The sequence below is a fragment of the Dromiciops gliroides genome, chromosome 5, assembly GCF_019393635.1.
Source record: "Dromiciops gliroides isolate mDroGli1 chromosome 5, mDroGli1.pri, whole genome shotgun sequence".
NCBI classification, from domain to species: Eukaryota; Metazoa; Chordata; class Mammalia; order Microbiotheria; family Microbiotheriidae; genus Dromiciops; species Dromiciops gliroides.
In genome coordinates this window covers 113,426,416-113,439,174 of record NC_057865.1, presented here as the reverse complement: position 1 = coordinate 113,439,174, position 12,759 = coordinate 113,426,416, and the positions used below count along the sequence as shown (strand labels likewise).

Here is a 12,759-nt window from a genome sequence, read left to right as displayed (position 1 = left end):
AATTCTCAGAAAAATATCTATTGGCCATTATGGTAGGATGGCGATAAAACTAGCATTTAATCATTTGCAACCTAAACAAACTACTTACGTTCCAACCGTGATGAAGAAAATGCATCTGCTTTTATACAATGCTGAAATGGCGCTTTCCATGTAGATCAGGACCCTAACAAACTTCCCTCAGGTCAAGGTGACAGAGCACGGACCTGGAGCAGAAAAGAGCCTCTGGGGCCATCCAGTGCAACTCTCTCATTTTATAGTCAAGGAAACTGAAGCCTGAGGAGGGAAAGTGATCTGGCGAAGGTTATAAAGGAAGACTGAGTCAGAATTTGAACCCAAGTTCTCTGACTTTAGAACCAATTTCCTATCCACTGTAACATGCTGCATCCAGAAGACTAGATGAGATGCTTTTCAAAGTGATTTATAGCTGAACCATGATTCAAGATAGTCAGAGATCTTCAGGGTGTCTGGCACTTATTAGGAATTTAACAAATATCTGAGTGGTGAAAGGCACTAAATGTTAGTAATGTCAGATTGGTCATGGACTAAGAAATAAAAAAATAAAGGAACACAGAATATGTATGTGCGCACACACACACACACACACACACACCCTCAAAATTAACAGCTATATCACCAACACTTAGCACAATGCCAGGCACAAAGTAAGTGTTTAATAAATCCTTTTCAACTGCAAGACTATCACAATAAAATGTGACTGTCTTTGAGAAGGGATGGCCTATGATTGTAAAGGGTGAGGCACAGACAGCATAATTTATCAATCAATAAGCAATGGTTTTATCAGTTACCTTGGAGTCCATAAGCTATAATTCATTAGCCCTCTCCCCATTCCCCCATTAATTTTTTTAACGACCCCTCCCCCACCCCAATACATTTCCTCTTATGTCTTATTTCCTCTTTCAGAAAGTTCATTGACTTGGCTTCTAGGTGTCATCCATCCACTGTTGGCCTGCCTGAATCTCTGGCAACTTTGAAAAAAAATTAATAGCAGCTATACCATCCATGTACATTGACATTTTCAAAACAGCTATTATTCCTCCTCTATATTAAAATAAACCAAAGGGGCAGCTAGGTGGCACAGTGGATAGAGCACCAGCCCTGCAGTCAGGAGGACCTGAGTTCAAATCTGGTCTCAGACACTCAACACTTACTAGCTGTGTGACCCTGGGCAAGTCACTTAACCCCAATTGCCTCACCAAAATAACAACAACAACAACAACAACAACAAACCAACCCAAAATTGCAAACCACCTCCCCGCAAAATATACTTTTATTTTTTAAGGCAGATAATTCTAGTTTCCCCTCTCATCTCTCCCATAAAAACTTATATTGTGCCTCTGGGGGAGGGAGGTTTTTGTTTTTCTTTTTAATTCCTAATATCTCTGGAGGGAGCATTCAAAAAAACAAAAAAACAAAAACAAAAAAAACCCAATGAACACCAGAACACTATATCGTACAACATGCACACTATGTGAAAATAATGATTTGATCTTAAGATTTAATTATTTTATCAAGCACGTATAAATAGATGCACAAAGAAAAAGGTCAAAGTCCAATGTAATCTTTCAGCTAAATATATTACAATACCATTTTTTTTGGTCAGCAATTTCCCACTTGCAGGGGTTACACAATAGGACCCTTTATACAACTTAGAGAAATTATGAGTGTCTTCTTGCTTAATGTGAACTCTGGCAGAAAAGAGAAAGCCCAAGGTTATGGGTCAGAGCCACTGTAATTCATCAATTATAGAACATTCATTTAAGTATTCTAAGGATTACTAAAGTTAGCAATTGAATAGTACCTTTATAACCAAGAGCAAAGTTAAGCCACTGATTTAAATATTTCTAAGGTACATGTGAAGGGCTGAAAATGACTTAAATATGAAGAAGACTGACAGTCCAATTTGGACAAGTCCCACATTTTGATATATAAAAATGAAAAATGTCTGTTTTCAACCTGCCTAACATAATAATCCAAATAAAACTTTTATTAGAATTGTTTTCTATTTCCCCGTAGCTCACAAAATAAATTAGTTGGGCTGACAACAAGGTTCCATCATATGTCTTCAGCTCCAGGAGCAGATAATATTCTTCTACTACTAACATCCTTCCTAGCATTCCTAAGTGCTGTATCCCCAAATAACTTTCCCACTTCTGAAAAGGAACAGAATTATATATTCTTTTTAAAAGTGTAAATAGGGGGCGGCTAGGTGGCGCAGTGGATAAAGCACCGGCCCTGGATTCAGGAGTACCTGAGTTCAAATCCAGCCTCAGGCACTTGACACTTACTAGCTGTGTGACCCTGGGCAAGTCACTTAACCCCCACTGCCCCGCAAAAAAAAAAAAAAGTGTAAATAATTATAATAATAAAAACTTACTTGAACTTAGATTCCACTTCCTCAGCAGCCCTCTGGTATTGTTCTGTGGTAACTTTGTAAAACTCTGCACTCTACAAAGAAAATATTAACAGTCATATTTCTACTATATAAAAACATTGAATAACATATATATACATATACACATACACATATACATACATACATTGATATATATACATGTGTGTGTGTGTATATATATTTATATATATCAGAAGGTTTTGTATCCATGTAATTTACATACACCCATCCACATACATCCATTTAACATATACCCATTTAAATGACATAAAGATTTTTAAATGTATGGTTTTGGGGTTAAATCATAGTTTTGGGGGCAGCTAGGTTGTACAGTGGCCCTGGATTCAGAAGGACCTGAGTTCACATCTGGCCTCAGACACTTGACACTTACTAGCTGTGTGACCATGGGCAAGTCACTTAACCCTTGCTGCCCCACACAACAAAAAAACAAAAAACAAATTTAAAAAAATCATAGTTTTAGCCACTCATTATTAAAACTGATACACCAGTTAGAAATGAAGACTAGACTCTTATAAATATATCATTCTTAGGCATATTTAGAAAATCTCTTCTTTTTTTGAGACCTGGAGATAAGGGCTGTCTAAGATCAAAGGTTCAAATTTATTTTAAATATTTAACTTTTTCAGTTAATTCATTAGTAGATATAGACGGGTTTCTTGTAGGTGATATGTAGATTTGGTTTTCAAGTGCACCAGAGACCTTGAAAAAACAGAGATTACTATATTACAACGGAGCAAGCGAGCAACTTTTAACAGACTTGAAATCAAACTAAAGTGGGTCAATATGTAACTAAGCTTCATGTTTCATAAAAATGTATTTCCACCATTCCTAGGATAAACTTGTTAGTAACTCTGCATGTTCAAATAGAGTTTAAAATTTAAAGCTTTCCCTTTTTTTATTTTTTTTTGTCAATTGGCAAGGATTTTTCCTTTTCTCCCTTCACACCAAGAAGGGAAAAAAAAAGAAATATAAAATCCTTGTAACAAATAAGCATAGCCAAAACACATCCTCACATTGGCAATGTTCAAAAATGTATGTCTCATTCTCATTATTAGTTTATCATCGCTGTCATGAGGTGGCCAGCACTATTTATCACTGGTTCTCTAGAATCATGGGTGATCATTCCTAAGAGTTTCAGAACTGTTCATTTTTAAAACTGATGTTGTAGTTTAAGTTATTCTTAACCTGCTCACATCAGTCTGCATCAATTCAGAGGAGTGAGTCTTCCCAAGTTTCTCTAAAATGGTCTTTTCCCACTTCCTACAATATAATAAATAGTATGCATTATATTCAAATACCATAACTTGTTCCACCACTACTCAAATGATGGATACCTCTTAGTTTCTAGTTTTTTGACACTACAAAAAGAGCTGCTATAAATATTTTTGTCTATATAGGTTCTTTTCTTTTTTCTATGACTTCTTTGGGGCATAGCCCAGTAATGTTGAAAGTCTCTCTTTTTCTGAAGAATAGGAAAAATTAGGCTCTTGTGTCTGGAATACTTAGGTTAAGAACCAGGGGGCAGCTAGGTGGTGCAGTGGATAGAGCACCAGCCCTGGAATCAGGAGTACCTGAGTTCAGATCCGGCCTCAGACACTTAACACTTACTAGCTGTGTGACCTTGGGCAAGTCACTTAACCCCAATTGCCTCACTAAAAAATAAAAAAATTAAAAAAAAAAAAAGAACCAGCTTTATACACACACACACACACACACACACACACACCATTTATGGCATAAATGACCTCCAGAATTCTCTTCTAGTCCTAAGATCTTAGGAACCATTCTGAAAATTGGACAACTATACAAAAGAAAAGGGTATGACTAGATCAAAGAGGTCTACTGTACACCCATATCCCTCATTCAGACCTAATTATTTATTGGAAAGTAATTGAGGTTTCACATGCCTGGCCTGAGGTAGTTTATTTTTTAAAATAAATCATTGTTGGTCAGTAAGAAAATGAAAACGAAATCCTCTTCACATCAATGACCCTTTTGCATTTAGCAACCTGGGTTGTCCAATGACAGTCACATCCAGGTTTCTTGGCTGTAGATAAAATCAATAGGTATGTGATTAGACAGCAGACTGAGTATGGTTGGAGACATGGACAGGTCACCATTTGAGATGATGAATGGTTCTCTATCAACCTCTAGTCCCCTACGACACTAACATTTACTATAATCTTATTTGGGCTACGATTTATCTTTCTTGCACCTGATCAATAAAGATGAACAGAACAGTTGTTAGGATCGATTGTAATTTTTTATCATTTTCAAGCATGAAAGTGCATTTGTGACACAAAGACAATATTTGAAGTGTACTACTTCTGTATTTTTTTTAAAAATCGCAATTTGAGGGATCAACTGAATAGTTCTACAGTTAGAAGGGTTTTAATTCAACTGGAGGCTAGCACTATTTTTTCAAGCAGATTACTTTCTGTTTGTTACACCTTCATACCAATTTCCCTGAAAAATGCTTTCCTATTTTTAAAGCAAACACAACACACATACTCATGCTTTTTGCAAAAAAAATTATGTCACTTAAAAACAAACAAACAAAACAAAGCAAGCCTTGTAATCTAGATTGAATAACAATGACTAGGTTATAGACCAGCACTAAACACTGATAAGAGACATTCAAAATTACTGTCAACTAGGCATTATATTACTATAACATCCATTAATATGCTGGCAAAGTAATAGCTTCTGGTTTAAAAATTTTTATTCTGATTTTGAGGTAAAAGTTTAGAATAGTGAAAACAAATCTAGACTAGACAAATCAGGAGCCCTGGATTCTTAGTTCTGCTTTTCAGTTATAAAACTTTGCTTGGACAAGTGATAGAAAGAAAGTAAGAATAAAAGAAGGTAGGGCTCTTAAGCAACCATTATATCAATCCCATTATTTTACAAGTGAGGAAACTCCGAGGTAAATGACAAAATTTTTACCCCATACCTGCCCCAACACACCCAGAGACATTCACATAGACACACACTATGCATATGCAAACATACATATAAATACAATTGCTACATTCAAGATTTTTTCACATCATTAGAATTTTTATAATATATACAATACTTATATAATATAATAAAATTCAATACAAATTTTTGACATTTGTACCACTTTAGAAAAATATTTTCAGGTAAGGCCTCTTTAAGCTACTAAAGTCTTTAAAAGCTATTGTTACAAATATGAGCAGACATAATGAGGTCTCATAGGATCTGCCCTTTGGAATAGGTGAAATTAAGCTAAAGACCAGATCAAGTTCCTCCTCAGACTAAAATTACAGTTTAAAGTTAGTGTAATTTGAGGGGAGAGCACAAAGACCAGTTCTGCAATAGATGAAAGAAAAACCTATATGAACAGGTGGAAGATATTTAATAGTATGTGAGAGGGCAGAAAGTTTGGAGATTTTATAGAGGTGCTAACAAGAAAGCTCAGGTAATAAGACGTGGTATAACGTGTGATCAACAATGGCAATAGACTTGGCTCTTCTCAGCAGTGCAATGATACAAAACAGTTTTAAAGAACTCATGATAGAAAAATGTTCTCAACATCCAGAAAAAAGAAATGTGTATTACGAACACAGATTGAACCATACTGTTTCTACTTTTTTCCCTTCTTTTTTAAGGTTTTTCCCTTGTGCTCTGATTTTTCTTTCACAAGATGACTAATGTAGAAATATGTTTAATGTGATTGTACATATACAAGCTATATCAGACTGTTTTCTGTCTGGGGGAGGGAGAGTAGGAGAAAAAAATTGGACCTAAAAATCCTGTGAAAACAAATGTTGAAAAGTATCCTTATATGTAACTGGAAAATAATAAAATACTTTAAAAAAAAAAGATGTGGTATATAGTTGAGACTAAAGCTAGAATAGAGTTTACATTGCCAAGAGGTTCAAGGAAAGCTCAGCCTAGACCATGAGGATAGGATCAGAGACAATAACACAGAGAAAATAGACTTCTTAGGAAGCCAGGGAGAGAAGGATCTGATTTTGAATTGGCTAGGATTCAGGTGATTGTACATAGCTATCAACCAAAAATATGTCTAAGGGAGACATATAGTAAGCTGTGTGAGATTTAAAATTGGATATTAGATCATAAATCTCCCCTACTTAACCCTTCCCTTAATTCATCTCCCAGACTAGTAAATGGAAGAAGCTTCTGGTTTTCTAGATAGAGCCTTTATTGTATATAAGGTGTTGTTGATTAGAAGGATAGGAAAACAGAAATACAGTACAAATCGTCTTAAATCTAGGCTGTCTATATTCCTTATAAAAACTCACCAAACCGATTTAGGCCACCTTTGGAGTGAGTCAGACCGTCTGTGCCGCGCCGCCCGGAGTCCCGCCAAGCCGGCAAAAAAAGCTACCCCCGTTCTCTCCACCCCGGAAGTCAAAAAAACCCGGCAGGCAGTCTGACATGCGCAGCAGGCGCACTGTACCTGGCAGGCAGTCTGACATGCGCAGCAGGCGGACTGTACCCGGCAGGCAGTCTGACATGCGCAGCAGGCAGACTGTTCATCTCCTCCCCAAAAGGGTGGTCCTTGAAAAACTGGCGTCTTTCACTTATCCTAACCGACTGTTAAAAACTTTCATATTTTACCACATTTCCCCCCTTTGCTTCCTCAAGAAACGGAATGTTTCCTTGATGGAACAGTAAAAAGAATATAATAACTTTTGCTGACTAATAATATGCGAACAACAATACAGAAAAGGAAGAGAGGAAAGTTTTGTCCAGAGGGGCGATTTTTTTTTTTCCTCATGAACCGACGCTTTGACATTAGTCTTGCAAAGGGAGAGCCTCTGCAGAGAGTACATGTTACAGATAGTATATAACAGAAAGGAGATAGTAAAAGCTAATAAAGCAAAACAGTTCATATAAAGTCTCTGAGTTCTCTTGTCTTCTTGAAGTGGTAAGATGTCATCAGGAGGAAACTGGATTCTGGTCTGGAAAACTGGATTCTGGACTCTGGTCTGGAAAGCTGGATTATCTTCTTTAACTGTTTGAATTGCTGTATTTTTAAAACCTTAGCATAGCATTGTCAATGATCAAATTAATAAATTCCATTACATTCCCTCCTTTATATGGTTAGACTTGTAATAGAGGGTTGAGGTAGTTATGCAATGTGTAACACTTTTTACCACCATGTGTCTGGATCAAAGCCAAATTTAGTATGTGTTCATGACACCTGAAAATGTTATGGAAAGGTTATCATACCATATCTCATGGTTCTGAGACAGCCAGTGATTGTGCTAGGCCACAGGTGAATTCAACTGAGTGAGATAAAAAGATAAATAAGTTCAGTTAAATTAGGTTAAATTAGGAGGGAGAGAGGATGAATACTGGACTGTGCCTAGTAATTGTGCTCTACATAGTCACCATCATAAGCAAACCATGGACTTACGTATACCTGTCTCTCCTTTTGTTGCACATATATTCTCTCCAGGGCCTGCGTCAGAGTTCACAGCAAGTTAGTCTCTGAAATGATAAGTTTCCATATTTCTGAAATCTCATTAATTTCACCAAAGACAATATGATGGTAAAAATGTGTGCTATGCTGCATAACTGAGAATATATTAGTGATATATACAATAATTCCAAACCATACCCAGAGTATAATGACATATAAATAATAAACGAATGTAAATAGCTGATTATATTAGACATTGTTACATAATCTTCTTTTAGACATTATTACATAATCTTCTTTTAGCAAGTAGACCACATCATCTTATACATGAATTCTCTGGTATAACAGTAGCAGATACTTAAAGTGGTGATTAATTCATCAAAAAGAAATAAGACTTCAATTAGCAAGATTCAATATTCAATGTTTTCAGTGAGGTATCAAGCAATTTCTGGTACTTTTTAGTTAAACAGAACAACATACAAGAGAAAGGAGAAAAATAAATAAATAAAACAAAACTCATTAGAACTCATGGTTCTCTCAAAAAGAAAGAGTAAATAAAAAAAAAGAAGAATTCTGGTAGCTTCTGAGGCCCGATAGCCTCACCCACAGCATATACTTAAAATGTCTTTGAATAATCACTTAGTTTACAAAATTTAGTTTTAAAGAAAAGCAAAAGAAACAAAAGTAAAAAAAAAAAACCAAAGCAAAACCAAAAATAAAAAATAAAAAGCAAAAGATTCGCTAAGCACCCTTTTGTGCTCTTAAAGAACTTAAAGGTGCAGTCAATTCCAGGTCTTTTCAGTGCCTTTCAAAAGTCAAAACAAAAACAAAAAAACCCAAAAATTAATAAAATAAAAAAAAAAAATAGTTGAGGTAGGCCAGAAAACTAGGCCATGTACTTCAGTGCTTTTGCCTGTAGAAGGAAATGCTTGTTAAATTATAAGGTATTTAAGCTGCTAGAGTTTGGGGTATGCCACATTGTTTTAACTGGTTCCCCAATTCTCTGCATGCCAAAGTGGCAGGGGTTTCTGAATTGTCATTGATCTTTCTAATGCTGTCATAATGTTCTTTATGGTAGAAAATGTGGAGTTCTGTAGCATCAGTTTTGTCTGTGCCACTGATTTTCAATAAAGGCTGATTTAATTGATGAACCACAACATTCAGCTGATGCTGCTTAGCAAATGCTACAATTGTATCATTTCCTCCCCACTTTCCAAATTTCTTTAATTCATCAACATATTCTTCAAAAGGGGAGTCATTTACTATAAAAGACTCAAACTCTTGTCTATGGTTAATCATATAAGAAGCAGCTTCTTGTCTGTGTCTGAGATGATTTCTACAGTGACCTTCTAGCTGGTCTGCTAAAGCCCTAAAAAGGCAATTTCCGTCTCCTGATACTTTACGAAGACTGAGTCCCAAAGCATTTAACTGATCAGTGGGATTCTTAAATGGGAACTTCCTGTTTCCTCTGAACTTTCTTTGCTCTTTAACAGTTGCTATCGTTAGGGTTTTTACCTCTTTAGCGTCTACCTCAGGTCTATCTGAAATCTCTTCACCTATGAATGGTGCAGGCTTTATATGAGAGCAATGAATCCATGAGTCTTTTTCACCAATTTTAATGGCGGTAGGAGTTGTCAATAATACCTGAAAAGGTCCTTCCCAGGCAGGTTGAGTTCCACTGGTTCTCTGAAAATTCTTTACATATATTTTATCTCCTGGGTTGAAGTTATGCAATGAAAAGTCTAATGGTCCTGCCTGGACCACAGCTCCTGCCTCATGGAGTTCACGTAGCCTGGTCTGTAATTCCTGTATATAGGAAGCAACAGAAGTATCACCTCCCACCAGTGATGTATAAACTGGGGAAAAAGTTTTAGCTTGGATAGGAGGGTGACCAAAAAGCATTTCATAAGGAGATATATGAAGTTCTCCTCTTGGTCTACTTCGTAGATAGAATAATGCCAATGGTAGAACATCAGGCCATTTCAAATGGGTTTCAGTACATAATTTGCCAATCATACTCTTAAGCTCTTTATTCATACGTTCGACTTGGCCTGAACTTTGTGGATGGTAGGGCGTGTGGAATTTTGGAGTCACTCCCAAGAAAGAGTAGATTTGGGATAAAATCGAATCAGTGAAATGTGTGCCTTTGTCAGAATCGATGCGGGCTGGTGGGCCAAAACGAGGTACTATCTCTTTAAGAAGAATTTTGGCAACAAAGGCAGCTGTGGCTCGGGGGCTGGGAAAGGCCTCCACCCACCGAGTGAGCTGATCAACTATAACAAGGCAAAATTTATAATGTCCTGCTTTTGGCATAGTAATATAATCAATTTGTAAGTGCTCAAAAGGTGTATATGCTAGAGGACGCCCTCCATAAGCTTTGACCTTAAAAGCATACTGATTATAAGACTGACATGTGGAGCAGCCCGAGCAGATTCGAGATGCTGTATTAGTCACACCTGGTGCTATCCAGGTTCTCTTAATAGAGTCTACAATGCCTTGTGTACCAAAATGGCCTTTTCTGTGAACAGAGAGGCATACCTGGTGGTAGAATTTCCGGGGAAGAAATGGCTTACCTTCCGGAGACACCCAGATGCCATTGATCTGTTTCGCCTTAAATTTCTTTTTCCACTTTTCTACTTCAGAATCGTCATAGGTTAGGTTGGAAGGAATATCCTCAGAAGGTGAAAGGTTAAATACATGTTCAGGAGCTTCTAATGCAGCAAGCTTGGCTGCAGAATCGGCTCGTGCATTTCCCTTTGAAACAGGATCACTATTCCCTGTGTGGGCAGGGCAATGTACAACGGCTAGGGAAGAAGGCAGTTTTAGGGCATCTAAGAGGTCCTTGATAAGGTCCCCATTGGCAATAGCCTTGCCCGAGGATGTTAGAAAGCCTCGTTGACGCCAAATCATACCAATAAAGTGGCATATGCCAAAGCCATATTTCGAGTCAGTAAAAATGGTGGCACTCTTATCTTTAGCTATATTACAGGCCTGTGTAAGAGCCACAAGTTCAGCAGCCTGTGCACTAAAATGGGAAGGCAGAGAAGCTGCCCAGAGGGTGTCATAATCAGAAACTACAGCAGCTCCAGTAAAACGGGTTCCCTCTCTCATAAATGAGGAACCATCTGTATAGAGGACAAGATCAGGATTTTCTAAAGGTGTATCAAAAAGATCATCACGGGGTTTTTCAGCCATATCAACTAAAGAAGCACAGTCATGCAACGGTTCCCCCGAGAATGGTAAGTTAGGGAGTAGTGTTGCTGGATTAAGAACTGTGCAGCGTTTTAAAGTGATATTCTCATTACCTAACAGGGTTATTTCATACTTAGCCAGCCTTTGATCTGAAAAGGCTTGTGTCCTGTGACGTAGTAAGAGAGCCTCCACTTCGTGAGGGCATTGCACAGTTAGAGGGTTACCTAGGACCAAATCAGAGGCTTTTTCTACCAAAAGCGCTGTGGCCGCCACTGCTCTAAGGCAAGGTGGCGCTCCAGCCGCTACAGGGTCCAGCTGAATTGAATAGTAGGCTATAGGACGTTGGTTAGGCCCCAGTGACTGAGTCAGGACTCCAGAAGCCACCCCCCTTTGTTCATGCACAAAGAGAGTGAAAGGCTTACTATAATCTGGCAGTCCTAGGGCAGGTGCTGATAACAAGGCCCGTTTTAATTCTTTTATGGCTGAGAGATGCTGGGGATCCAACTGTAAACTGTCTGGAACAGAACTTTTTGTAAGAGCTATGAGGGGTTTAGTAATTTCACCAAAAGAGGGTATCCATTGTCTACAGTACCCAGCTGCTCCCAGAATGGCTCTCAACTGCCTCTTAGTAGTGGGGGCAGAGAGTTGTTGAATGGCCTGGACTCTCTTAGAAGAGACAGAGCGAGTTCCAGCAGCCAAAATAAATCCTAAATATTCTACCTGGGGCAAACACCATTGTACCTTTGTCTTGGAAACCTTGTGTCCTCTCTTGTGCAGCTCCAGCAGTAAGTGACGGCTATCTTCCTGACAAATTTCAGCATTAGGAGAGGCCAAAAGTAAGTCATCTACATATTGTACTAGTGTGGAGCCCTTAAAGGTAATAGAGGCCAGATCCTGCTGTAAAATTTGGGAAAATAATGTGGGACTGTCTACAAATCCCTGTGGGAGTCTAGTCCAGGTCCACTGTCTATTTTTCCAGGTAAAAGCAAATAAATATTGGAAGTCCTCATGTACTGGTATGGAGAAAAAGGCAGAGCAAAGGTCTACCACTGTGAAACATGTAGATTCATAGGGAATTGAGGAAATTATCATAGCCGGATTTGCGACTATAGAATGTCTAGGAATAACATAATTATTAATCGCTCTAAGATCTTGCACAAAGCGATAAACAGGTTTACCATCTGGCCCAGGCTTGGGTTTTTTAACTGGCAAAATGGGAGTATTGCATGGAGAGTGATGACATGGAATAATAATACCCTGGCTTTTCAAAGCCTCAATTATAGGGGTGATCCCTTCTATTGCTTCCCTAGACAATGGATACTGTGGAATGGAGGGGGGTGGTCCCCCTTAACTTTAAAGGTAACAGGCATGGCAGACTTAAGGAGCCCCACCTCATTAGGGGATGAGGCCCATAAAGACTCAGGAATGTCAGAGGGGATTTTGGATACCTCCCCTGCTGTTCCTTGAGCTTCTGTAAGTAAAATTGGTAATAAATGAACAGTATCCTCTGGCAATTGTAAGGAGACAGCCCCATCTGGAGCACAAGATATGGTTGCTCTAAGCTTGCAAAGGAGATCACGACCTAATAAATTTACAGGGGCATCAGGCATGAGTAAAAATGAATGTTCCACTGTTAAGGGCCCCATAGATACCATGCGAGGATTCAATTTTGCCACTCTCTGGCTCTTTCCTGAGACTCCCACTACATTCAAAA

General features: G+C 38.1%; 1 protein-coding gene across 3 annotated transcripts in view; it reads right to left on the bottom strand.

Moving 5' to 3' along the window:
- Positions 1–12,759, bottom strand: part of CHCHD3 (coiled-coil-helix-coiled-coil-helix domain containing 3) — a 341,349-nt gene that overhangs the window by 62,503 nt on the left and 266,087 nt on the right. For all 3 annotated transcript variants that reach the window (XM_043968935.1, XM_043968936.1, XM_043968937.1), the window contains one exon: positions 2,396–2,466. In XM_043968935.1, coding sequence (XP_043824870.1) covers positions 2,396–2,466 — 71 coding nt within the window. The remainder of the gene's footprint in view (positions 1–2,395; positions 2,467–12,759) is intronic.